The 27,973-nt window shown below is 40.1% G+C and overlaps 2 protein-coding genes across 6 annotated transcripts; one reads left to right on the forward strand and one right to left on the reverse strand.

Moving 5' to 3' along the window:
• Positions 1–951: 951 nt before the first annotated feature.
• LOC109475576 (ellis-van Creveld syndrome protein homolog) lies at positions 952–10,735 on the reverse strand. 2 transcript variants are annotated; one of them, XM_019776263.1, is made up of 26 exons: positions 10,317–10,735; positions 10,057–10,152; positions 9,736–9,780; positions 9,436–9,560; positions 8,958–9,042; positions 8,614–8,712; positions 7,994–8,137; positions 7,592–7,663; positions 7,304–7,387; positions 6,991–7,151; positions 6,465–6,520; positions 5,904–6,055; positions 5,443–5,541; positions 5,125–5,266; positions 4,832–4,899; positions 4,598–4,707; positions 4,283–4,372; positions 3,798–3,876; positions 3,544–3,648; positions 3,233–3,373; positions 2,863–3,005; positions 2,605–2,673; positions 2,320–2,470; positions 1,929–2,022; positions 1,564–1,698; positions 952–1,242 (listed from the first exon to the last, which is right to left on the reverse strand). In XM_019776263.1, the coding sequence occupies exons 1-26, from the start codon at positions 10,479–10,481 to the stop codon at positions 1,145–1,147; spliced, it is 2,808 nt and encodes a 935-aa protein (XP_019631822.1). In that variant the 5' UTR covers positions 10,482–10,735; the 3' UTR covers positions 952–1,144. The 2 variants fall into 2 exon arrangements, with proteins under 2 accessions (XP_019631822.1, XP_019631821.1); XM_019776262.1 differs by having other exon boundaries at positions 9,436–9,563; positions 10,317–10,734.
• Positions 10,736–10,896: 161 nt separating this feature from the next.
• LOC109475575 (limbin-like) lies at positions 10,897–27,780 on the forward strand. Of its 4 annotated transcripts, XM_019776258.1 has the most exons (29): positions 10,897–12,389; positions 12,773–13,022; positions 13,510–13,683; positions 15,460–15,707; positions 16,076–16,231; positions 16,546–16,759; positions 17,053–17,195; positions 17,397–17,468; positions 17,822–17,944; positions 18,189–18,334; positions 18,731–18,829; positions 19,030–19,174; positions 19,400–19,591; positions 19,965–20,189; positions 20,326–20,405; positions 20,541–20,773; positions 21,060–21,251; positions 21,547–21,754; positions 21,924–22,125; positions 22,354–22,488; positions 22,966–23,067; positions 23,297–23,422; positions 23,573–23,796; positions 24,078–24,224; positions 24,736–24,823; positions 25,112–25,290; positions 25,664–25,768; positions 26,274–26,397; positions 27,154–27,780. In XM_019776258.1, exons 1-28 carry the CDS (start codon positions 11,625–11,627, stop codon positions 26,380–26,382), a joined length of 5,082 nt encoding a protein of 1,693 aa, XP_019631817.1. In that variant the 5' UTR covers positions 10,897–11,624; the 3' UTR covers positions 26,383–26,397; positions 27,154–27,780. The 4 variants fall into 4 exon arrangements, with proteins under 4 accessions (XP_019631817.1, XP_019631818.1, XP_019631819.1 ...); XM_019776259.1 differs by lacking the exon at positions 26,274–26,397 and having other exon boundaries at positions 10,898–12,389; XM_019776260.1 differs by lacking the exon at positions 24,078–24,224 and having other exon boundaries at positions 10,900–12,389.
• Positions 27,781–27,973: the final 193 nt, after the last annotated feature.

Raw genomic sequence — 27,973 nt, forward strand, 5'->3', positions numbered from 1 at the left:
AAACAAAATGTTAACATTGGGGTTTGAACCGTGCTGTTCAGTATTGTGTTTTCAATATGTAAGACACCGGTGGCCTTGTGTAACCCAGAGTCTTTCGCAATGTAGTTGAGCTGTTTCAGGGTGTTGTTGCTTGTGTTTGTCTCTCTGTTATATATCCACGTGTAAAATTTAATGATAGATAGCTGCGTATATTATATATATATCTATACCTTACATACTCGATCTAACCCAGAAGAGGGGCATGTTTTATGAAATTTCTTACTAATTCAGTAACTGTGATCTAGTTAGGCAACTCATTCCACGTACAATGTACGTACAATGTATTTTTTAATGTACATGATTGTACATAGTTCAGACTTCCTGCTTCATCTGATAAGGTTATCAGCTGCATGTGACCTAACACTATGATTATTGCAAAATGATGATGTTTATGAAAGTGCTCTTGCTGCTTTAAATAATGAAGGCAATGATTTGTGTAACGATGTGTTATGTGAATGTCACAACAATGTGCATGTTGTAGAACCTGTTGAGAACCAGATACGTTGCTCCATTCCATCCACTGCTTGATGCAATGAATTTTGTAAGTAAGATATTTGGTAATTGTAAATGGCACGATCAATGGAAATAAAGATTTTGCCAGTTCCATTCCGTTACTCATCAATGTCATATGTGGATTTGGGCTTGTCATGTGTGGATTTGGGCTTCTATATGTGGATTTGGGCTTCTCTATTTCTCAATGTCATATGTGGATTTGGGCTTCTCTTAAATTTAAGTATTAGGGGTTACTTCTAGTTGCAGAAGTTTTGTTTTAGGAGGCTGAATTGTCTCTGTCCTAATCAATTTGTATCGATAAAAAAATGGAGGAGAACAAGTCTGTTGTAAAAGCTTTATTGTTGGTTTGACCTGATATTCCTATTGATATCCTACTGAAAGGAATATAAGAAGATTCATTTCTACTTCTTTACCTTTGTTAATCATTTTGATCATGTTCAAAACATTGTCTTCATTGAGGTTTATTGACACAAGGTTTTTATTTATTTGACACAAGACAAGAACACACATTACTGGTGTTTATTATACTTGTTGATTCCTTGAATAAATGTATTACATGAAACAGTACATTCAAACGAAGAACTACATGAACCTATTCATCATCATAGTCATCTGAGAAAGCTTTCTTGGGTTTCTTCTTCTTGATCTTAGGGAGTTTGCCTGGCCTTATGCCATCGTCATAACCATCCCCTGCAGAAAAAAAGTTGAACAAGTATTATATATTTTAATACAATTTACATTGTCTACAAGAAGCTCCAGATCTGAAATGATTTTATATGTAAGGTGTATATAATTGTACCCAGTACCTGATTGGGTAAATTACCATGGCTACGTAGGTCTTCTGTACAGTAGTTCTTCTACTATAGCAGAATCAAGAATCTTAAATGACTACAATAGCCTTGCAAGGGTAAACCTGATTGCGAGTCAAACCAAGATATTGTCTTGGGTAAAGGTACTGTACAGCAGCATTTATCATATTTAACTTGTCACATTTTCAGGATGCTATCTCACCTGTAGCTGTTTTGGGACGAGGCCTGTAACCATCCACGTCTTCGTCCCTTTCTGCCCCGACCCCAGCTGTACCTGGTCGCTTCATCCTCTTGGCCAAGTCTTTGGTCAGTTTCTTGGCATCTGCATTTCCCCCCACTGTAAAACCATATGCAATGATTAATTCTGTCTGAATTACATACTGCGATTCAACTTGTTTTTTTTTAGGCCATACAAACATAAATTTATACATGATGTCTTTTGCATCTCCATAGTCTGTTATGTGAGTACACAGAAAAGTAAAGGATGGAACATATGTTCTCCAATTTAATGACAAAAGTGCTAGTTCCACAGTGACTTCTAGATTTGTAGCAACCTCTTGTACTGACCTTTCTCCACAGCCTCCTCCACTGCCTCAGTTAGCTGCTTTTTGGACATGTTTCCCATCACAGCCAACTTGGACAGCAGGTCTTTCTCTCGGTCCTGTGAAGAACAGCCACACACTCACTCACTCACTGTCCGGTTTATCATTTATTTATTTAATATTAAACTATGCATTTACAGAATATGCCAATGAGTCTTCAGAGCAATGACTACTAGTATCTTTGAGTTGACAAAAATGAACTTGACAAAGCTTTATGTTGCATAAAAGCATCCGGCTACAATTAATGGTGAATTACTATGTCTCAAAAAGGCATGCGAGCCCTCATGTCTACATCTTCCTGCCACACTCCAGAGTACAGGTGGCTAGACAAGAAGTAAGCAAGCTGCCCCCCTCACCTCCAGCTCCCCCCTCATCTGTTCCTCCAGCTCCTGGTTGAGTTGGTCCGTCTGTCTGGCCAGCTCCAGCTTCATCTCTCTCTCCAGGTCATCCATGGCCGCCTCGTGACGCCGGTCCATCAACATCTTTGTCAGGACAGCAGACGCAGACCTGCACATGTTTGTAGAAATATCATATCTATGCAAAAAGATCATACAGGGAAAATGGAAATACAATTGCATCATGCAAAAAATCAATAATATTCACAAGAAAAGGTAAGGAATACAAGCAGATGTTCAACTCACAATGACCCCCTTCTGTGTTCATACTTCAGCTGCTCTTTTTCTTCCTTATCCAGTTTCTCTTCAATTGCCCTGAAAATGAGGAACACAAACATTTAAAGTCTGCCATGGAGAGCCAACAAAGGAAATAAGTTGAATGAAGTATGCATAATACTATGTAATGGCAACAATGTTTTTTTCAAATGCTCAAAATGCTGCTCTCCTCAAACACGGGACCTCTGTTTAACGCCCTATCCGAGGGACGACCCTTGTCCTACATACCTCTGCCTGTTGAGCTGTTTGACCTCCAGTTTCTCCTGCAGGGCTCTCATCTGCCTCTCCCTGCTGTTCTGCAGCTGCTCATTGATCAGCTCCACCTCCCGGTAGTGGTTCTGCAGGATCCGCTCTGTCTTCGTGTCAGACACCTGAGAGAGGTTCATATCAACACTTGTTGGAGAAGAGCAAATACAAAACACATGTCCTGCAATAAACTTACTTTTAACTTGACTACTACCAGTGTGACGACTAGCAGCTACTAGTATAATAGAGGTACTTTCCCAAGCAGTCTTTAGGCTGATTGAGGAAACCCAAATAAAGCCAACAAAATAAAAAGCATGGCAAAACACAAACTTGGAGAGTACAAATGACCCACCTGTCCCGACTCGGCCACCTTGTCCACCAGCTGTTCCTGCAGCTCCTTGATGGCCTTCTCCTGACGTCTGATGATGGACTGTCGGCGAGCCTGGCCCAGCTGGAGTCGGGCAATCACCTTACCCAGCTGCTCATCCTGGGCCTGAACAGTACACACACAGGACATGAACACCAGGTAACGCCACCAAAGCTGCATTTTTATGTTGTACAAAAGAACGATACTGACTGACCACTGCAAAATGATGTCCTACTGGTACTTCCTACTTTTCTGTTTCTAGATCAGATATCTTTGCTGCAGACCTTGTGCTCTACCTTGAGTGCCTGGTCTGTCTCCTCTGCCAGCCTCTTCCTGAGCTCCGTGAGGGCCTGCTGACGCTCCTCCTCCAGCTGCTGCACCATCTCCTCATACTCCTCCTCCTGGAGAGGGGAAACAGGGAACTGTCAATCATCAGAACCAGGGTATCAGTAATCACTGAAATTGTCTCAAATGATGCAAAACAATGTCTTTACTTCCATGAAGGGAACTATTGGTTTGTGTGTCTGTGCAGTTTATGTCCATATCTCACCAGCATCTTTTTCTCGTCTTGCTTTGCCTTGGTCTTGGCTTCCAGCTTGGCTCTGCGCTGGGCAAGCTTCTGCTCCAGGCTACATGAAAATTAAAATGGTTTTAGTTTATAGTGGTCAACTTTGCTGCTTATTTGAATATCTACAATTGATGCTATTCTTCATTGAATTTAAAGAAAGAATATCAAGCTTAAAAATCACATTTTGGCATATTGTGTAAAAAATAAGGAAAAGATTTAGTAAGAAAAGAGCTGATACAACACAGCACAAGACTGACATTTTCTATCATGTAAACAAGCTTCTGTAGTATTGAGATATAATGGGTGGGCATGCTCAGTCAATGAAAAAATTTCTTATCCTTATCCTTATATAACCACCCTTAACAATAGTTACCCACTAGTTGGACAAACTCGGCTGCATAATTACACCATGGTATGTATCAGTAGAAAAAATAGATAAAGATAAAGTAGAATAAATAGAAACTCACATTTTCTGTTGTCGAGTGCGGCTGATCTGCAGCTGGTTGTTCACAGCTATCATGTTCTGTTCATGCTCCTTCATTATCTGTTTTCTAGCTCTGGGTGGAGATGTAAAAAGGTTAGGCTGGCTATACAACTGTCAAAATGTAACACTTTTGTTTCATATTTACAAGGTTGATAAAAGAATTTTTTTTAAATCCCTTGGTAATCTATTGAAAATTTTAACAAATCATCATATGGATCAGCAAATTTGTCAACCAATTATGCTATTAAAACACAGCCCCCTTGGCAGAGGTAATAATCCTAGTAGATATGATCCTTACTCTTCTGTGAGTCCAGCCTGGGTGTCCAGTAACATGGTGATGGCTCTCTCCTGCTGGTCATTCAGCATCTTCTGTTCTGCCTGGCTCGTAGCACTCTGCTCCTCCAGTTTCTGTTGAAGAAAAACAAAGTCAACTTTACCACTGTGACAGTGCTTTTCTTGTATGTTTTTAACCACAATGGGATGTAATAAATGCTACCTATCTTTCACAGACTGAGCTAAATTTGATACTTACTCTTCTCCTTTGGGCCAACTTGGCATCCAGCTGTTCTCGTTGCCTTTTCCTTTCTTCATCCTGACGTTCTGTAAAAACAAAACATGACATGATATATGATACTATGAATACAGGGCTTAATGTGTGTCAGGATCTACAAGGAGGGACAATGGTGATGTTGTTACACTGAAGACATTGAAACTAATTCAGACATTGAGACTAACACAGCTTCCTTTGAGTAAATACCATATGTAGCAATGGCTGACCTGGGGTGTGCAATACAGATGTAAGAATGTACAGATGCAGATTCATACCTTGAAAGTTTTTCATATGAAGCTGGTGTTTCTTCATGAGTTTGCGGGCTTCCTTCTCCGACAGCTGTGCGCGTGCCTGCAGGTTCTCATACAGCGACTGGTCATGCTCCAACAGCAGCTGTCCGCGGCTGCTGTCAAGTTGCTACAACAAAGATGTAGTTTGTCTTAAATGCATTAAAAGCACATACAGTGTATTTCTTGATCCAATGTCTCAAGTAACATAAGAATGAAATTGCAGAGGCATATCAAAGTCAGACCAACCCTGCTGCAGGGCTGCTGTATGTTCAGCACCAGGGAAAGGCCTTCCAGCTGACCTACCTGTTTGAGCATGCTCAGTTCCTCAGCCTCACTCTCGTCCAACTCCTCCAGTATGTTGAGCCTGCGCTGCTGCTGCTGTATCATCAAGTCATGCTGCGCCTAATCGTGTCAGATATACATGTGTACTGATGAGACTACATCATAACTAGGTCATCTTTGAGGTAACAGCAGATAAACTTGCATATGAATGAGACACCCCTTCATCATGCTGAGCCTACGGGTGTCAAATAAACAAACATTCACAGAGAATAACAGACCATGTCAGACCAAGAGTGGTGGCTCGGGTCCTTACACACCATACATTGTACCTTTTGAAATGCATCAAATTTCTTGTTTAGCCTTGAACTGAAACAATTATGTCCATAGCCAAGGCCCTTGATCCTATCATAATAAGCAGAAAAACAGAAGTACAGAAAAAAGCATATGATTGTCCCTGTAGAGGGAAACTAAGCCATAACTACCTTGACAAAGTCTTTGGGATCCGTCTGTCCCTCTGCAGCTGAGTTGTTGAGCTCCTCCTTCTCCATCTCCTCCTTAGCTGCCAGTTTCTGCAGTTTGTGCTGCCTGCGCTGCTGCAGCTTCTCCTTCAGCACGTCCTGTTGCACCTGTAGGTCTGGAGATGGTGGTACACAAGTTATGCAATGTATCTTTTGCCCATGGGATACTATATGTACAGCTACTGCAATTCTACTAGGTCACATATGTCTACCAAGTTAATTCTACTATGTCAGATATACCAGCCACTATGAGAAAATGCATCTAAAGAGATCTCCAATGCAATGTTCCCCAGTATGATACACTCCTGTGTATCTAAACTGTGCAAACCTTGTGGGTACTGCACTAGAGCTATCTCAAACACACCTGTTTTCCAAAGTGATGGAAATATGAAACCCGGCAGATAAATGTTAATGGAGGTCATCTTTCGACCTTTTAACTTTCTAATACACTTGAATACTAGTTTGAATCAATGGTCTACAAGAATTTCCAACAGTCTTCAAGACAAGGTAGTCTGACAGACCCACCTGCATGGTAGTTCTCCTCAACCCTCTGCATGTCAGACTGGTACTGTGCCCAGATACTGTATGTAAAAACAGATAGGAATCATTGAAGGAAGTACCTTCACACGCGTGCAGTGGTTTGTACATGTGTACCAACTGACTTCATAGACAGTAATGGTGGTAATTTTGTAGAATTTGAATCTTGATTTGTATGATGATGAGAAATTTCTGTGTTTACCTTTTCACTTTCATATATAAATCCAATACATGTAACGTTACATGTAGAACAAAAAATAAGAGATTTCAGACTTCTGGGAAGTATGTAATCCTTGGCTTCCTGAATCCCCCCAAGTGAACCTCTGGCTCCCAGCCAGATTCTGAGACTGTTGAACCCAGTCATCATCTTTTTTCCACCCATGTACTGTCAACCTACTTGGACAGAGACACAAACCCATGCCTCAGCTACCCACAGCAATACCTCTGTACCCGGACATATTTATGAAGTTCAATGCACAAGTATATATATAGAACATCCGAATCCCAAGCTGACCTGTCCCTTTGTTTGTCCAGAAGTTTGGTATCCTGACAGAGTTTGTCCAAAGTGTTTTGCTGCTGGATCATTCGTTCCTTCACCTCCTCCTCTTCCCTCTCCTGTGCAGCCGCATGTTCTCCTGCCAGCCTCTGTCTCTTGGCCAGACGTTCTTGTAAGGCCTGTTGGTCAGGGGAATACATCAAGAGATAGAGTGTCATAGCAGCCTGTGATATTTGAAACTGCAAAACATCAAATCTCATGACATGGATACAATGTTGAAATCTATAGAAAGACTGAGATATAATTGTTGGAAACCATGAATGCTACTCACCAATGACTGCCTAGCAAACTGCTCTCCCATCAGCCTGTCCACTGTTGCCATGTTGTCAACAAACTTGGACATGATTTTCTCTAGCTGTGAGAGAAAGTGTAACAAAATAATGTTAAATTGTAGAATTTCACATACATACAAACGTATGTCAAAATTGTATGAAAATTTGGGTCCACATACATGTCATCTAATATGGTAAATGATCTAAAATCCTTGTAAAATACAAAATAGTTGTATTGGTAAGTTACATTGTCAATAGTGAATTATGAGAGTTATACCCTTCCTTACCTCATTCTGTGGCAATCCAGCAGTGCTAAGGTCCTGTCGTACAGACTCCTGCTGCTCTTTCAACAGGGAGTTCTGAGAAGAAAAAATTGTTTTGTGATATGCATCTGATTATTTTCATGATCGGCTAACTTCAATTACCTGAGGTAAATTCCGAATAGCCACAAATTGTTTACTATAAACATAGTACAAAGTCACAATGTGACAATGATTATATTCTTATTAACATATTGATAATGTATGCCATGTTAAATTTCCTCAAAGGTTACCTTTGAAAATTGCTTCTCTAGTTTGACAACCTTGGCAGTATATATACCAGCCAAATAAATAAATGAATAGATGAATCATTTTTCATTTAATTAGTAAATCCTGTTATCTATCTTGGGAAATGAATAAGTGACTGACCATCCTCTGGACATACTGTGGGTGGAGTTTCTCCAGAGCCTCCTGCATGGCAACAGGGTCCTTCTGCAGCCTCTCATCAGCCATCACCTCCTCCTCCGCCTGCTGCAGCTCCGTTCGGATCTCCTCCTCTCCGGTCTGGATCGACTGGTGGGCAAACACAACAGATTTGTTTGATCATAGACAACAAGAAATCAGAGATTTCAGACTTTCTTTTTTTGTTTTTTATAATCTAGTTCACAGACCTCCAGGAAATGTTTGGGATTTTCCTGAATGTATTGGAACTATGGTTGTGATTGTATAATCATTAATTCAAGCTGGTATTACACCGCTTCCTGAATTCCTCCACATACCACCGACCTACTCCCACCTGGTGTATGCTGGATCACCTCCCTATCAATCAATGTCAATGTTAACTCCCATTATCAACCTTTGCTACTTGGACAAAGAAACAAACCTACAACTCAGCCACCCAACACAATACTTCTGTTCCAGGAAAATTGTAAAGTTTAACGTGTTAAAATACTAAACAAGTAAGCAAAGTGACATCTGCAACAACAGATCTAATATTTCAATCTCAAAATATTAGTATTGCTGAATGATGAATACAAATAGACACACACCTTCTCGTGCTTAGTCAGGATGTTACGATACTGTTTCTCGTCAATTTTCTCCTTGAAGAAGAGGCCATTCAGGAAAATCCGTAAGATCTGCAGGAAGGACTGTTAAGAAAAATACACAGGTTATTTTCCCTCCTGCTGAGAAATAAAACCACAAACTTTAGGTAAATGCATTTACAGTACAATAGAATGCTGTTGTCATAGCAACACAACAATCAGCACCATGGAAATAATCTTCCCAGAGATTCCAAAATGACAAATTGGTTGGGTGTAAGCTTTTCAAGAACAAACTGTAAGACTTTTAAGTCACAAATTACAAGATGAAAAGGGCAAAGGTCTCAACTCACATTATTCTTCTGCTCTCTCAGTTCTTTCTCCAGCTGGACTGTGGCTCGGAAATCTTGGGAGCGGAGCTCGTTGTCCATATCCTCGCTGTAAAACAATTCATATAAAGTCAAAACTGACATCTCCTTTTAAACTAACATTTGCATTTTACTGACACTTAAATAAGAGAACTCTCAAAAAGGGTACTGAGAATTTCATGTTTTCAAAAATATGCCACTCTCCTAAAACAAATCCATACAACATTGCAAATTTGGTTCTTCATCAAATATAACTTCATTAATTGCCTCTCAACAACTCAGTAAGCCATTAGACTATGCAAGACAAACATTTGTTTATTTGATAACTTTAAACAGGCTATAAGCTAAACATCTAACCACATATTAACCACATACATGTAACGTTATAAGTATTACAAGGGATTCACTACATAATTAACATATTTATTAAAGCTATAGATGCATTTGGCTTAGCTGCAATTACCTTTTAGGCTTGATGAGAGCCACCACCAGGCTGTCTGAGTACAGCGGGTCGTCCATGTCATACAGACCGGAGTCTCTGCTGATGGTGCTGGGACTCGGCCTGGCTTTCCTCTCAGCATCAGCTGGCTGCTAGAATTTAAGTTAGTGGTTTAGATATTGCCCTTGGATGTTTTACTTTTCTTAAGACGTCTAAAGTGCTCTCACCAAATGGTGAAACAGAATTTTTCAAAATTAATGCAGGTGTGGAAACAAATCAAAGTCTACACAGATACTTGCTTCTTCAGGTTATAGATAAACTTACCAAAGAGACATTAGACAGCTGGTCAGGATCTTTATGTTCCTCCTTCTGTGTACAACATAAAAGTGCAAACTAGTAAATAAAATGTGTTACATGAACTTTAATTCCTTGATCTCATATGGGGCAAAGTGCAGGGCAAAAGCAAAAACACCTGTAACGTTACAAACAAATCATCTTGTATAGCTTAAAACTAAGACTGTGCAATATGCAGTTCAGTTCTATTAGCCATTGATAACTAACAACAGTAACCTGATGTGGCAATGACATTTCCAGTGCCATTTGTGAAAAACTGTAACAGTTATGATTGGTACTCAGTATCATCACCTCTTTCTTCTTTTCTTCCTGCTCTTCTTCCTCATCTGAAAAGTCTTCAGGCTCTACCACATTCTCCAGCAGTAAAATTTCACCTTGGTCTTTGGACTGTCAAAGGAATGAATTTTACATAATATTAATGGCTTACATCTCGTGTTGGTTATGCATCGATTATCATCGCAACATTATTTACAATGAGGACATTTAAGTAGTCAGAAAGCAGTTTACACACCTGTTAAAAAAACAACAGCTAGAAATTGAAGTGAACTTACCCTAGCGCTAAGCAGGTCAAACATACAGCACTTGGCTATAACGACAGCGATAAGAACGCCTAGCAGGAACCCCAGGATCGCTCCTAGGGCCACCAACCCGCCGTCCACGTTCTCGGTGTAACCCCTGTAGTAATCCAGGGTGACAAGCAGGCATGGCTCCGTCATGTTTGTCTTCCGACGACTTCTTCACAAACGCGATTGTAAAGGCGATCTTACACGTCCTAGTGGTTTCTTGGTTGTGCTGACGAAGTGAAATTATTCTGGTTCAGGCATTGTAATTAACACGACAGCTGGTTGATTATTCCGTGAATACAGACAAGGTTTTCAGATACACCTTTACAACTGGGATTACATGTTATGGTGACCTCACGTAAGACCCTGACGCATTGGGTAATAACCATTCGGGGCCGGGAAAGGCAAAGTACATCTTCAATCAATGCTTTCCTAAGATTAGAGGAAAACAAGACAAAATTCTTCGGCGTTGTCGCGTAAAGTAGCTTTGTTTTAAATCAGTTTCATAATTAGTTGAAACTAACCTAACTTTTTGTCTGATATGTATGAATAAAGAATAATTCAATCAAAGTATGTGTAAGTTGCACCCCTTTGTGGTGGTATCGCCTAATGATACACTTTACCGCTGTTGTACCTGGTAGCTATAGCGACGGGGCGGTTTCAATATGCCCCACAAAGCCACGCCTAAAATCCATTCATATCAGTGGAACGTCTTGAAACTGCAGGTCAATCTGCTATTACGGAAGGGAAAATGTTTTTCCTCTGTTTAACCGTGTTGTGGAACGATATTGGCTACACCGACTGATAAGGACTCGATTTAAATTCTTGCTGGGCTAAGGAAACGGACAAGTGCAAGTGTGGACGAAACTACAGGATTCCTCACGACTTGGGACTCAGGGAAGTGTAGATATCCATGACAGGTGTTCAGAGTGGTGTGCCATATGAGTCGGTACCAAGGTGCGCTTGTCACCTGTGATGCAAAGTACCTGGCACATGGAAGAACGCACCTGTATCAGATGACACCTGTTCATGTCGCCATGTAGTCTGACATTGTTCAGTTTGATAGCAATTGTTCATTTTTACAAGCTAGGTTTAAAATAGTTTTATGGCCTATTATAAACAGAGCTACCTAACACTATATTGAAATCAGCTCTCCTAGTTGTTTGCTCAATTCCATAGGTTCCTCAGCAACTAGACCTATCAGTTGGGCTTCATTGTAAAACTGTCTTCCCGTAATAGTTTTACTTGTTTGAGGCTAAGTGCTTTTTTATTGACTGCCAAGTGACTTTAAGGATCATGGCTGTAAAGATAAGAGGACATACAGGCATCATTGTGCTATGCCTGGCAGCTTGTGTTTTCCAATGCTTGTGGTTCCAGGCATCATCACAAAATGTCGTATTAGATTTAGATGTGCAGACGCAGTACACTTTTGATAACCATCCTGGAGTATATCGCCTTGGAAGTGCCAACATCACCACCAAAGTGTCCATTCCTGCTGGAGGGGCTGATGCAAGTTTGGAACTCACATTGCCCCATCTAAACTACACGTACCGTAAATGTGACCCACTCATGATCAATGTCACTTCTTTCAATGGCACCCACAATATTACAGAGGAGCAGCTAACTACAAACTGTTATGACACGTACGGTATCACCCTGTATGTGTCTATGGATGGAAATGATAGTGTCATTGCATATGGCAATGACTTGTCAAAAAGTGCCACAACGAAAATCACGACAAGTGCAGATGAGGAGAACATTTACTTTGATTTTGGTAATGTTGTAAATGGAGCTGCAACTTCACAGGACATCACAATAGTTACGCCTTTCACAGTTCTTTCTTATAATAATGTTCAAGACATTCTGACATTTGAAGCTACTCCAACCACAAATGGAACTGTTCAGGCTGTGAATACATCGTTTATAGTGATTGGTCCTCAACTTGAGATTACTTTCACGGAACTTAATAATTCTGGACCAATAGAAGCTGGTGATAGAGTCCATCTGCAGGTTTTATTGCAACATACAAGCCTTTCTACGGAAAATGCAACAAACATGATGGTAAGTTTTAGTTTTGTCATACATCCCATTTTGAGCTCCCACTTTTTATTGGCCATTTGCTGTCCTATTTATCCTGACATTAACTTCTGTCCAATGACTCTGAGTGCGATACCAAAATTGATTTGTCAACTGCATGGTTTTGACATACAAGTGGAAGATACCAGTATACATACTTCTAGACAGTCTGTATAAGATTTGTACTGTCTCTACCAAATGCCAATTGTTCTTTATGAAAATGGATGAGAAATGTTAGTTCACTTTCTTTTCAAACTGTCTCCTATTTAACTTGCTCGAGCTTTGACTGCATGATTTGATGACATACAATGACTACCTAACCTTAAAACCATTAAACTATTTTCATATTTTATATCTTGGCTCTATAGTTAGGAGGAAACATCAATCCACGAGGCACAACGACAGCTACAATTGTCACATCCTCAGTCTCCACGTCTAGTAGCCCTTACAACAAGTCTTACACCACCGATGTGCTGAACTCTGGAGGCAACCTAAACTTTGACCTGCTGCCAGTGGGAGAAACTGTTACCATCCTGTTGTGGTTTGAGGCACTTGATGGGCTACTGATCAACAGTAATGTGCAGCTGTCTTTACAACTTAAATATGTGGACCTGGAAGGTAATTAGATTTACATTTGGCTTTATTGAAGATTCTGCCTGCATCCCATCCCATGTGTTCACAGGCCAGATTCGTTACTCTGAAATCTTCACATTTGTTAGCTTGTAATTCAGCCATAAAAGATGTAATATTATTATAATACTGTATCTGAAAACAACTCCAATCTAAAAATGACTTTTATAACTATAAAGGCAATAAACCCATAACAGCTGGTGTGTTATGCCAAAGGGCGGTTTACACAGGTTATGCAGATACAGATACAGCACTATATACTTATAAGGCATGGAAAAGGTAACTGTGGGATTGCTTCTTCTTGAAAGCAATTATAAAACAGAAGATCTACATACCAGACAATATGGAATGGGGACATGTATCATGCATGGCTTGTTGTTCATTCATATCACAAAGATTATTGTACTAATCTTTTTCTGAAAGGATAACTAAAGGCAAATTTTTAAGGTGTTTCTGGCTCCTTATTTCCTTTTAGGTCACAATCTTGAGGCTTGGGGCTCAAAGTCAAAGGCAACAAGAGATTTGACTTTCAACGACCAGACAAAGTTCACTTTGAATGTGGAGAACAACGTTGGGGTCGACCAAGTTGTGGAAGTGATTACAACTTTTCTGATGCCACATGGGACACTTGCAGCAAGCTTGGAATTAGGTAAGTTTTAATCTCAAGATCAACAAGAAATCAAATATTTCAGACTTTCCTGAAGTGTTTTATTAGTTTTTTTATTAAGGCATTGATTTGTTCAATTCAATTTTAACCTGCTTGGTTTTTATTAATGTATTGGAACCTCTGAGGTCACGGAAGGAGAGGAGAGGAGGAGGAGGTGGGATTGGAACTGTACTTCTTGCATTCTTACACACACACACACACACACACACACACACACACACACACACACACACACACACATATATATTATAAATATGATTGACTTAATAGCTGATCCCAAGGTGCTACTTATTCATTTTCTTTGCACATTTTGAGTAAGATTCACCCGAGAACCATTTCAATAGTCACCAGTATTATAGTGCTCACTGCAGCCCGTCAGTACATAATCTTGCTATGCTGAATGCACAGGTGGCATGTGGCGGCCTTCATTATCGGTAAGCTGTTGTCCTGGCAATGGCATGTAAACATAGGTAAACATGACTAACAAGGTTAAATTGCTTTCATAGAAACTCAGAGACAGAGCTAATGAGTGGCCTTGGGTGGCTTTATGTGCAGCAAAGAGGATTTCTTTGGGAAAAAAACAAATGACAATTTGACCCTGCAGCAGTGTGATACAAGTGTAGTCCACTTGAAATATTATCATGGTTAATACAAAACCTTAGCAATATTCAAGCTGACTCAGTGTTTGTATTTGAACTGGTCATGCTAGAATTGACACTATACAGTCATACATCTCTCCAGGATAAGAGGAAACTAGGCAGTGCCAATCTTTACAAACCATAGTGTCCTTCAACTTTTATCATTAACGTTTAACTTAGTACTCACATTTTACCATTCATATTCACTTGATTTGTTAATATTGTTCAAATGGCTATGCAACTCTTATACAGACTTCAAGAATTTTAGCATCATAAAAGAATTTCACTAACTCAATTGCTTTTATCTACAGCACAACATATTATTGTCGCAAGCACGCAATGTATTATCATAGTGACAGTACCGGTAATCCTGTCACAATGACTTGCCTTGAAATACTAGTAAATAATACCTGGTGAGTCTGAATATTGCAGATTGATTTTGGACTGGGTAGAGTGCTTTGGACTCATGCTTTGGACCTTTTACAGCATAAAATGCTCACATCTGTTATTTTGTGATGTCTATGTCTACAAGTATGTCTACGTGTATCCATCATATTTTGATGGTCCTTTACAAATGTATATGGAAAGGTTGTGACGTGCATGTCCATTAGATGATTGGCATGTTTATCTCCCTCTTGCTGAACAGGTGCATTTGATACGACATCCCTGCCATTTATAGTTTGAATTATTGATTAGGTTGTGGAAGCCAGACTGAAGCAGTTTGAATGATTGAAAACGTTCCAACAAAATAACTCATTGTTTCTCAGCCAAAATGGAAAATCAAACAGTCAGACACTTTGTATCTCGTCACATGTAACTTAAAGTTTGTGTCTCATTTTGGATGTGTTCATTAGTCGTCAGATTTTTATGCTATGTTTGCTCCAAATTTTGTCAACAAGTATCATTTTCAAGTAAAAGTTATAACAAAAAAGTTATGAGTGTTTGAACTGAAGAGATATTACATGTAATAAACAGATGATCAAAGATTGGATTAATCAAAAGTGAAGTGCTAATTGGTTTTGTTGCCCCTAAGACAGTCTTAAACCAAGACTAGAATAAAAACATGGGTGTCACAATTTGAATGATTCTAACATACATGTATATTCTATTTATTTTCCAGAGTTCCAGTCTGCTGCCCTCAATCCTGATGATGTTTTGCTGGTACGAGGAGATCTACCCCAGAGTGAAGACGTGACTTATGCCAGTAATGTTGCCCCAGTAGATCTTCTGTCACAAAACAGAAGACGTCGCAAGAGACAAATCTTCATCCCTGCATCTGTCCCCATCATCAGGACCTGGGATGTAGGCGACATCGTCTACCCAAGCAGTGTGAATGCCAGGGGAGTGGACACATCAGTATCCATGCTGGTAGGTTAATGTGTACAACATTTACAGTCAGGTTTTTGTGGTATTTAATAGGAACTGCAGTGTAAGCCTAAGCTGAATCTGACGTCTATAAAAGCCGACTTTCTGATCACTGAAATGATGATACACTTAACTTGAAATCTCCGGTCTCACTAAAACCTTAAGATTCAGGAGAGAAGAGTTGTTGTAAAATAAATGGTACACTACTTTGAAAGTTTTAAAATCAAGAAAACTTTTCTTTTATCACAAGGTTATCTTGAAAACGTTTTGTGGGCCAGATGGTTTTTGTACGATATTTAATTTTTCTGTTGTTTTTCTTAAATACAAAGAAATAACACACAACAACAACATCCTATATTTCTTACACATAGGTAAGTTACCTGGTCAACTTGGACCCAACACAAGTACAGAATGGAGTACCATTCAGTCTCACAGCCACACTCACTGCAGGAGGAACAGCCATTCCACTGGGAACAAGAACATTTGTCTTGGGACAACCAGAGCTCCAAATGGATCAAACAGTACAGGTATGTATTAAGTGTGCTACTTGAGCAATATCAGTGCATCAAATTTTGCTTCAATTGTTTTTTGTGACTTCTTCCCTCATGGCCTCAATGAACAGCCTTCAGGAGGCCAAGTTGGATATTTCATGACTAAACCATCAAACAAGCCAACAAACAATCTGTAATATTAGAAAATAAAAGTGAGAACTAATTGCCTATTAGCAAAAAAAAACTTTACATCATCATGACAACTTTTTTCTTCTTTCTGGGGCCAATTCTAACCCTTTTTTCTTTTGTAAGTACATGTGCTTCACGTTTGAAATGCCTCTCTGTTACAGATTGCAGATGACAGCACAAACCCAGATGAGGTACGCATCAATGTGACAGTTAGCCACACTGCCCAGTCATCAGCAGATGCCTTTGATGTCACCATTTTCTGCGATGCCACAGGACTGACCATCTTCAACTACAGGAACTTGATCCCCATATTTGTTTCACCAGAGATCACCGTACAAGGGTCAGAGATTACAGTGACAAGGACACGTCTTCCATGTAAGCTACAATTTGTCCAATAGTTGGTTTCAGCTGTCTCAAGGAACTGTTGAGCAGTAACCCCCCAGATGTTCTCTCCCAAAATATTCTCAATTTGAATATTTGATGAATATTTGAATATTTGACCATTAGTCTGATTCAAAATCCTGTCAATAAAGTGGTCATCCATTATTAATCCATAAACATTACTGCTGAGCCCTTTATGTCAGTTAATTTTCAGCTAGGTAAGCTGACATTAACTTGTTGAAAGTTTTCTAGATGGATTGATTGATCACTTTGCTGATTTGTTTCAGTGGGGGAGGAGCTGCTTCTGTCCTTCCAGGCAGAGTTGGTGTGTAAGGAGCGGACCTGTGCAGAGAACAGTCCTAACCTTACCATCCCTGCTAATGTCACCTACAGGAGTGTGGCAGTACAGCAGGCAGCCAACAGTTCACAGGTTATCAACTGTTTTCTTTTTAGGCTTCAGAGATCCAAACTATTACAACTTGCTCCTTAAGAATAAGTTAGCTTGTGGATATTCGTAACAATAATGCTATCTGTAAAATAAACTAGATAAATCTTGTTCTAAGGTAGGTTAACCAATGTAGCACCTAATAGATGATAATATTTATGTTGATGTATCGATGTTTGTTTTTAGTTCCAGGGAATAGACTATGGACCTCTCACTGACAGCATCTGTCTTGGGTTTAACCTAGTGGAGATCACCAGTGTAAGTTTGTTTTCTTTCTTCAACATGTTCTTTGTACATAAATATACCTACAGTACTACAGACCTCAAGTCATATTATTTTCAGATTTCTTAATTGCAGATAGAAATGAGATAGAATGCGTTATGTTACTATGACATATGGAGTATTATGAAAACTTGTTGAGACAGATGCCCCCTCTTCTTGCATTCACATCAAATATTTGCATCCAAAATATTTCTTATTATACTACTTGTGTGTATAGAAAATTATCTTCAGTATAAAAGTATTTTTTTAAAATTCAAGTTGGATCATGTATCCTTAGCAGTTTTCTGTCCCTCCCTTGCTCACATGTTTGTTCTGCCCATTTTTTCCAGTTGTTCCGTAACTACGGTTACATAGGCCTTGCTCTCATTGTGTTCCTGCTGTTTGGCATCGTTGTCGGCATCCTGTGCTGCTTCATACTGTACAAGGCAAAGGGCATACAAGTCCGACCAATGGTAACTGTGAAGCGTTATGTAACAAAACGTGAACAACATTACAGTCTTTATATATATTGGTCTCCCATTGATCATTTGAGTTTCTGTGAATTTCTTGTTTTATTCAATATGGTGAATTCATTGCTGATTCTGTCATATTGAGATAATAATTGTATAACTGAATTAGATGTGGTATAATGTCTTATTTGGCTATTTTTTGGACTTTGATCTTACTTGAAAGCATCCTAACCACTTTTACTTGTAGCGTGGGAGGAGCAAGAAGAAAAAGGGAGGCCTGTTCTCAGGGCTGAAGAACAGACTGAAGGGTCTTGGTTCCTGGTTTGGAGAGCTGAACTTCGCCTCCATCCTCACCTTCAGGGACATCAGTAAGATGTTCAGGTGGCTGGACAAGTGAGTGGTAACACTTTCAAAATGGGAAATGCAACACTTTATGTGCTGTAAATGCATTTAGTTTGGCAGTGGTTATACATGTATTTTGCAGTAGGGGGGGGGAAAGAGATGTTTTGCAATGTTTTAAATTCGTTATAAATTCCTAGCTGAGAAGTCACTGTGAAAACCACAAAAATAAAACTGCCACAACAGTTTATACATTTACAGTAGGTGCAAAATGCCCTGCTGTTACAGCTTTTGTTTGGTTGAAGACTATATATGAAAACAGGAAGGGAGGAAGGATTTGAGTGCTTAAACTATTATTGCTTGACATTGCATGTGCAATTGCCATGGACTAAGAGCTTCTAGAGTGTAACATTCCTTTGATGATACATGTTCTTTTTTTATGAACTCCAGTTTGGATATCAAATCATCCATTGACCTTGACATGAAGCTGCAAAGTCATCGTCTTCAGTTGATGATTAATTCCATCAACATACAGCTGCAGAAACTAAGGTATGGTAGCTGATGGAACAGAAAACTTTCTTATTTTCGAATTAGTATACGAAAGAATAGCAAACATTGATTTTCCATCCTAGGTGCTTCTAGAAACACTCTCAAGTAGCATTCCAGTCTGATAAGGAGAATGAATGCAATGTACTCCTTAACTACAGTTCATGGATCTAAGTATTCTAAGATGTATATGTTTTCCACAGGCACAAAGGAGAGATTTCCAGACCTCTCCTTGACAGGATCCAGGACAAGTTCAATAAGGCATGGAGAGCCCTTTGCAGACGTTTGGACGATGAGTATCAGAAAGGATTGAGCAGGCTCCATAAGAGGCTGGCAGCTAAGAACAAGGTAAATGAAACAAAAAGTAGACAGAAGGAAAGGAGGACATCCCTACCTACTAGTGCCTCCTGACTAACAGCCAGTGTTTCAGCACCCCGGAGAGGGGTGGAATCCAAAGCACATTTAATTCTTTACATCCACATGTATGATATTTTCCTGTCAGGAAAAACTTCAAGATTGATTAATTTTTGCAATTGGCTTATCCATTGATTCTTTATCTTTCCTACTTATCAGGACAAATTAGACAGTCTGCACAAGAAGCACGAGGAAGAGAGGAAGCAGCTGATTGACAAGACAACCAACACCCCTGAGCAGGAACGTCGGGAGCTGATGAATCTGCTAGACCAACAGCACCAGGTGGAGACAGAGGAGCTGTCATACAGGCTACAACTGGAACAGGCAGAGGAGGAGGAGAAAATCAGGAAGGTCAGAAGGGGGATGTTTGGAAGTGTTAATGTGTACTGTAAATCATTAGAGTTTTGCAGTGGTTTTATTTCCACGTTTTTTGCTGTGGTGTCTCTACTGCAAACTTTGTTGCAAGATATTATGACTACTGTACTACAGAATTGTTTCAACTGTGATCACTTGGAAAACCTCCATTTCCCTCCAACTACAAAATAAAGCCACTGCAAAAGATTTGTGATTTACAGTATCCATGTTTCTATTGTCTGGGGTGAAGTTTAGTCACTAACATATTTTCCAGATTTAGCCACTTTACATTATGACATTGTGCAAAAAAAATCACAAATTGTAGATTTCAACAAATCCTTCATGTCTTGACATTTCTTCTGCCATCCAGGAGTTTGAGTTAAAGAAGAGGGTCGGTCTAAAGGAGCTGCAGCACAACCTTCTGAAGGACCTGGCCGAGCAGGCTGAGCTGTCAGAGGAGGAGGCTGCACGGATCATGAGGGAACATAAGGAGAACCAGGCAACCATCAACAGGCTGATGGATGAGGAGATGTCACGGCAACGGATGCTGCTGGAGGAGAAGCTGGCCCAGAGGAGAGCCATGGCAAAGGCTAAGGTACGTAACTACAGAACAGTGGCTGGGATGAAAGCTTCTTCTCTGTAGTTATTTGTACTTACTCCTCACCATGAAGCTACTGAGTTATAGTTGAGATTAAATCTATTCCAACCCATTTCTGAATGCACATTTGCAGGAGCATCAGGAAGACCACAACAAAAAGGTGCTGAACACCCTGGCCACACAGCAGGCAGGCATTGTGCAGGAAATGCGAGAGTAAGTCATGCTGATATATTTGGTCAGGACATACAACAATATCAATCAGTCTTTTTCTTAGTCTTCATCCCTTTCATTCTGCAAAGAGCATTTTACTTATACAGAGAAAAACAACTTGTGATTTTCCCCACTCAGAGATGGAAAGCTGTCAGTAGAGCAGGAGAAAATGTTCAAAGAGAGGATTCGCAGAGAGATGCTTGCTGCAAGGGAGAGGCATGATAAGGAAAGGGAGTCACAAGAAGCAGCACTCCAGAAACGTCTGGCTGAGCTCAAGAAGAAGCGACTGGCAGAAAAGGAGGCAGAGCAGCGCCAAGAAGTGGAGGAGTTTGAAAAGAAACAACAGGAGAAGCAGAGTGAGGGGGAAGGAGGTTAGTGCAGTTGTTATAAACATGCTCCATGTTAACCCCCTTGATGTTGTTTAGCAATTTTTGAATTCACGGGTGAAACAATCCTGTAGTACAGTCAGTAGAACAATCCATGGTGTCATGAACTCATGGTGGAGAGGTCACCACAAAAGGCATGAAAACAAAACCACGATGAAAGTTTATCCATTTATTGTATCAATACAACTTTTCTGTGACAACTTTGTAAAGATTGTTACAATTTCAGTTTTGAGAACATACACAATGTAGCCAATGACAATGTCTGTTTCAGATGCTGATGACTACATCGACGCACGTCACCAGCTGATGTCCCGCCATGTCACAGAGATGAACGACCTAGAGATGTCTTTGGACAAGGATGCCTCAGACCAGCTGGACAGCCTGACCTTTGACCTGACAAAGAAAGCCCAGGATGAGATTGTGATGTTCAAGGGCAGGCTGTGTGCTGAACTAGGAAGTGCTGGTGTGTTGCAGAACTCAATACATACATGTAGTTTTAAATTCATTCAAAATTTTTTCTTAGTTGGAGGAAAGAATAAACCTCTAATGCTCCTTTTACCAGAAAGCCATCTGCTTAAAACAAGTAGGTATTTAGCTTTCTCACAGCAGAGAAAAGGTCAACCAAAGTACAATGCAAAAGGCTGAATATGTTTCATAATGAAAGATTCACCATTGTCACCATAAGTATAGTAGCTCAGGAAAGATAGAAGAAGAGAGTAAGAGAATCTAACAAAGCTCATATCTCTGAATAACTTCAGGACTGAAGGAGAAGCAAAGGGATGAGATTCTTGCTCAGCACCAGCGAGAGCTGGAGCAGCTGAAGGAGGTCCACCAGGAGCAGAAGAGGAAGCAGACACGGGAGCTGGAGCGTCGTCTGGAGGAGAGGAGAGCAGAACTGGCCAGGAGGGCAGACCTGGAGAGGAAGGAGCAGGAGAAGATACGGGCCAGGGAGGAGAAAATTGTGGGGTAAGTTGACCTCGAGTTGTTCAGTAGCCTCTATGGTTTTTCATTGTGAAGTGTCTGCCCCTACTTATTGAAAACCCCACCAATAGTAATGTGACAGAGCCCAACAAAAAAAGCATGGGTATGATATCCAGACTTACCGTTATTCAGTTGAATTTGTTTTTATTTTCAGACACTTGATCAATGCACAGACAGCCATCTCTGAAGAGGACAAGGAGAAGATTCTGAGGGAACATGAGAAAAATGTGGCGACACTTGAGAACAACCTGACCTTGAACAAGCTCCACCAGCGTCGCATGTTGGAGGAGAAGCTGGCCCAGAGGAGAGCCAAAGCCATGGAGAAACTGCAGAAGAAACAAATCAAGCAAGAAAAGGTGTATATTTTTATACCGGACACTTACACATCATTAGAAACAATTTATCTTCCAACTGTCAAAATACAAATATGATAAATTAAGGTAGCAAGTTACTGTGTGTCTTTGAATGCCTTCAGTGCCAACAACTTTCACGGACAAAAAGCATACAAGTTGTGTGTTTCTAGTGATTCTGAAGGGTTTCTGAAGTAGGGGGATTTTTGCTAACATCTGACCTTGACCCAACAGAAGCGTCAGCGTTACCGTGGCAGTGACTCGGAGGGTGAGCAGGACGATGTGAAGCTGCTGAAGCAGCAGCTGCAGGAGAGGATCAGTCTGCTGTCCGAGGAGAGTCAGGCCAGGACGGATGACGACATGGAGACTGTGAGTATCAATGTCCATGTTTAACTGATCACTGTTTATGCTCCCTGTCCTTGGTGCTGAATACTATCCACACTATCTATTGTATCCTCAGACTGAACACTAAACCAAATATCTATGTTCTACTGGCTCCACTGTAACACTACTGTCCTTGGTGCTGAAAACTATGTGCACTATCTACTCCATCCTTGGCAATGAATATTACAAACATTTACTAGCCCTGCCCTTGATACTGACTACCATTAATGCTAAGTACACTGACCTTAGTGCTGAGTAGCATTTAAAAAAACTTCTGTTGATCTGAAGACCATTTCTACCAGTTTCCTATGGTGCCGAATACCCTTTCTGCATGTGTTAGATACCACTCACACAAACTCTACTGTCCTTATGGCTGAATGCTATCAATGCACACCAACACCACTCTAGCTCTCATTTTGCACATTTTGCTTACCCCTAATGTTATCTCCCCCTGCTGCCCAGATCCGTGTGGAGATGCTCCAGGAGCGAGCGCAGGCCCTGAAGGACCAGGAGGAGCGGCTGGGAGGGCTCCTGTCAGCACTGCAGATGGAGCGGGCTCGAGAGGTCAGTGTTTCCTGCATATTGTACAAATAAGATGTGTGATCTGGGAGTACAGCTCCAACCCAGGTTTTCAAGACATATCTGAAGTATTGGGGTTTGATAAGTTGAAAAAGTAATACAACTAATACAGGGTGACAATTTATCAGGGCCATTATTACCATAAGGTCCAATAACATAGGCATAATACAGATGAATAGCTTGAGGTCCTAATCCCAGCGTTGTTTTTGTTCAGCTTGCCACAATAGAAGAGCAGAGAGAGGCACTGAACAAGCTGACCACCAACCTGGTTGATGAGCTGAGTGACAAGGGGGTGCTGACTGACCCTGAGTGTAAAAAAGTCATTGAGCAGCACAAAAAGGTACAGACCATTTTCTTGATGTTGCATGACAATGTGTTTAAAGATGGACTAAGTACAATTTTGGTTACAATCAGGACCCTGGTCTAGTCTTCAAATCGATGGTTTACTACTTATATGAGTCAGCATGATGATCTGTGTCTGTGTATACAGGACGTGGACAAACTTGAGAAGAAGTTGCACCACCAGCGACAGCGGCAGGAGGAGGAGCTGAAGAAGAAGCTGACAGAGAAGATGATGCAGCGGGAGAAGTCCATGCTGCAGCTCCACGAGGAGAGGCTGCGGGAGATCCACAGTCAGGAGGCCAGCAAGACTGCCGCAAGATTCAAGATGGCCGCCATGAAGAACAAGTACATTGTGGAGAGTGAAAAGCATCGGTAAGGATGTAGCTAGAATGTTGCTGCACTTTAAGTAGGAAATAGTATCATAGTTGTCCCACATGACCATTGATTTGTCTACCTTTTGAAATCTCATAGTTGAAAAACAAGAAATTATGTAGCTGAAATAATCTGTACACTGAGGTGGTGCTTGAATGCTTATAAATAACATACAGCATGCTGCATCACATTTCAGCATACAATATTGACCTCGGTGTCAGAAGTTATCTCCAAGGCTTTATATCTATGCACTTCTTTCCCTTACCTGCTACCTCTTGAAGTGGAGGAAAATCTTATGCTAACAAAGGATTCCAAGACTCAGACCAAGAAGACGATGATGATGATGAAGATGACTGTGAGGCATCTTTCTTTGGGTCCAGGATGACCATGGTTAAACACTACCACCATTCTGAGTTAGCAGAGGCTAGGTACATATGTAATGTTGGTGCTTCTGCTCAAGGTGGCTCTCCTGTCATGGTGTTGGCACACAGTTATAAAAGCATGGTGAATTTAAAGTGTAATGAGCACAATATTACATGAATAAGGGCATTTGTGTGAGAACAAATAAAGAAATCTTGAGTCTTAAGACACTGTCTGTTCTTCATACAGTGATGTTCATACATTATGTGTGCCATTGATTCACAGCTTTTTTTCATTTGTAGGTTGGATATTTGGATACATTTAGTGCACTCTCCCTATTCTAAAAAGGATTGAGGATTGAGATTAAGGATACTAATTTCTCTTAAAGCTTTATCCATGGACCAGACCTTTTCCTTTTGATTAAGGTAGCTTAGTCTTTCTATCTAATCTTGCACACCATAGTTACATTTTTCTTAAAAGTAGGCATAATTTCAGAAGTCAACTGGCAAAGGGAATTCATCAAGTGGTGCATTCTGTAAAAACTCCATACTGAGATGTTGATTTTGTTTTTATTTCCAGACAAAAAATGGAACGAGGGATAGAGCAGAACTTAGAGGACTACAGACGACAGTGGGATGTGAAGAGGAAGCAGGCACTGCAAGAACAGGTGAGATGACATGTTTGACCTATAAGGTTGCATTCCATGATCTACTCATGTCATGTCCTAACTTAGCTTCCTTATCTAGGCTAATATATATCTAGCACTCCATGCTAAAGAGATTGTACATCTCAAACACAAACTTGTAATGTACACAATGTTTCATGTGTATTCTGATTTCTATACCCTTACATTAGTACATGTATGTTAGTCTCTATTTCAGATAAATGGTGTGAATATTAGAGTTATACAGCACTGTTTTCCAATTTGCTGTACTTGTAAATCTGCCCCCTGCAGGAGCTGAAGTTTATCTCAGGGCTGGTGAAGACGGGCAGGTTTGAGCGAGAGGAGCTGTCCTCTGTCCTGACTCTCCTCTTCCCCCACAACACTGACATCAGTCAGATCCTGGAGAAAATCTACACAGAAGGGTCCAACTCAAGTGATGAGTCAGATAGTGGGAGCAGGAAAAAATCGAGGTAAGACATTTGTCCAAGTTGTAAATCACCTCCTTTTAGAACATAATTCCATGGTGTACATGTACATGATAAGTACAAGCTGTGTAAGGTCAACTACGTAATTGCATAATTGGGTACCACCTACCAGGTACGGTGCAGTGCTCAACATGTAACTAAGGTATTCAAGCAAGCCTGTAGACAGTTCATGCAAAAAAAAAGCAAGTCAAGCAGTTTGGCAGTGTTATAGATTCATGTCAAGTTGCATTGATTCTTGATCCTTACAGGAAGTCTAGAATGAGCAGTTGATTGAATGCTATCTTGTCATAGAAATTTAATACCGTTATGAGAAATATTTAATATTTCTAGAGATGATAACTGTGCTTTGTTTGTACAGAGGAATCTCCCGACGAGAGAGCACATTAGCCTTGAGGATCAGGGAAGCCACATTAGGACCTTACACTCCTCCTCCTTCAACCAAGAAGAAAAGGAAGAAGGAAGGGTAAGAAGATTAAATAAGACACAAAGTTTGGTTGTTGTATCCTAGACTGTCGTTTGACCATGCTCTACTATGAATGAGAAGTTCTTCTGTCACTATGTTGTCTCTGCATAAGTCTCAGAAAACCTTTTCTAAAACTCTTTTTGGTTTTGTTTTGGGAAGAAGGCTTGAAGATGGAAAACCACCCTCTATTCTTCAGCCTTTAAACATTACACACCACATTGGGCTGGGCTATGGCATGCTTAATACAGAATGTTAGCAATGCTAGCCATTGCAGTCCTATCATTGATCATCTCAATGTTGTTGTTGTTGGTGGTGACTGTGATTATTTGTTATTTACTTGTTTGTGTTTGGTGTGTTGTACATGTACATGTATGGTTGTGAACTGTTTCCAATCTGTACCGGGTATCAGATTTCTCATCTAACTAACCTGTCAATAATTCAGGGTGATATTCATGGACTTTCCTTGATCTGTGTGATTTCTCAATTTCTGATCTGTCTTATCTAGTGCCTTAAAGAGATTAAAAAAGAAGACACACCTTCCGCCCCTGAGGAACGCTCCGGAACCCCGCCCTGAGCCGTTGGGAGGGGCAGATTCCCCTCACCTTCAGGAATGATCTTCAAGGTCATGGGTCGGTGCTTCACTGTACTGTGATTCAGCATCTGAATGTTGAGCTTATGTGCCTTTGCTTATTGCATCTGTATAGCAAGCAATATGCATTCTCAGTAAGCAGCTTCTCCACTGTTACATGTACTTTCTTCTGCATCTTTTAGCCACATTTAGTATGTAGCTGGGACTTGAGCTGAACTGATGAGTTTCTTTGTGTTGAGACCTGACCATCACTTCTGCAATCTCCTAGGATATGGTCAGGGTCATCAGGCATTCTTCATACATGCTGTCACAAGCATAAGCTGTCTTTTCTATTGCTACTAGATGTGCTTTGGCCCCCCTTTCTATGCCAGTAAATTTGGCTTATGTTGCTCTGTGATGTATGAATGTCAGCAAACATTTACAACAAGCTAAGACAGTTGATAACTTTGGTCAACTGAATCCCTACTTACATTTGTAGATTGAGGTAATGCAAAAGAGAAAACATAAAACTTGAAAATTGAATACATTTGTAGTAACCTTACCATTAAAGGAAGAAGTCTGCATTACAGGTACATGTATAACAGTATAAGTACATGTAAGTGCAGTTACAGTTGCATTTAGATATAAAAATATGCATGGCTGTGTGTTTGCATTGTTTTCCTTGATGCATCTTTTACGCACAATATGAAATTATCAGTAGCATCAATTGGTAGCTGCTTCTGCACACGTCCTACAGCATCTGCTGATGTTTTCCCATTGCTCAATGTGACTTTATTATTTTTGATCCCCTTCTCAGCTCCAAGAGGTTGAAGAGACTGAAGGAGCCTCGCCCAGATCCAGTGGGAGGGTCTCAATCGCCTGACCTGGCACACTGAATGACTGGGCTAAGACGTCTTATACTATGTCTGGTTGCCTTAAAAACAAGGGCTTTGAATATATACTTTTTATGGATACTTATTTTTAATGATTAAAGGCAGCTGTGGTTTTGAGTGACACAGAGATAACTTCTGTGAAAACATCAGTCTGTACATAATTTCTCCAAGTGTTTAAAATGAAAGTCAGCACTGAGGAATGACACCTGCTGATTAAGACATCAGTGACTGATGAGTACTGATATGTATCTACTAATGCATCAAAAGATGTACATGTAGTACCAAAAATTATAGTTTTTTAAATTTCATAACTTGATTTTTATATTTTTTAGAAAAACTGAACACCAATTTTTAAAGCCACTCTTATTTTGTATGCATATATTGCAGCTTCTTCCATCTGACCACTTAGGAGTACATTGTACAAGTTTGAAGTTTATTGTCAAGTGCAATGCCATAACCAGATCTCCTGCAGACTCAACATGGATCCATCTTTCTTGTAAATACAGATATTAAAAATGTAATTTTGTCTATTAGTAAGTGATTTGAATATTAGATTGACAGTACTGTTCTGTGATCATGGCTGACAATATTGTGACAAAATAGTTTGAAAAGGTATATTTCATCCATTCACCTTGTTAAAAGGCATGACAAAAATTGACCTGTAAGTGCAAATTTTGAGATACTTTTGTAAATGTTGTATGGTTTAATAAGTAAGTTTTGTATTTTGCAGTGTACAGTGTAAAT

Source organism: Branchiostoma belcheri, unplaced genomic scaffold (genome assembly GCF_001625305.1).
Source record: "Branchiostoma belcheri isolate BF01 breed outbred unplaced genomic scaffold, Haploidv18h27 scaffold34, whole genome shotgun sequence".
NCBI lineage: Eukaryota > Metazoa > Chordata > Leptocardii > Amphioxiformes > Branchiostomatidae > Branchiostoma > Branchiostoma belcheri.

Coding starts and splice junctions, on each gene's coding strand:
- LOC109475576 (XM_019776262.1), bottom strand. CDS start 10,481: ATGACGGAGCCATGCCTGCTTGTCACCCTGGATTACTACAGGGGTTAC. Junction 5,542..5,903: donor ATCCCAAAGACTTTGTCAAG/GTAGTTATGGCT, acceptor TGACACGATTAG/GCGCAGCATGACTTGATGAT. Junction 3,006..3,232: donor AGGTGGCCGAGTCGGGACAG/GTGGGTCATTTG, acceptor AACCTCTCTCAG/GTGTCTGACACGAAGACAGA.
- LOC109475575 (XM_019776258.1), top strand. CDS start 11,625: ATGGCTGTAAAGATAAGAGGACATACAGGCATCATTGTGCTATGCCTG. Junction 13,684..15,459: donor TGCAGCAAGCTTGGAATTAG/GTAAGTTTTAAT, acceptor TTTATTTTCCAG/AGTTCCAGTCTGCTGCCCTC. Junction 16,232..16,545: donor AAATGGATCAAACAGTACAG/GTATGTATTAAG, acceptor TCTCTGTTACAG/ATTGCAGATGACAGCACAAA.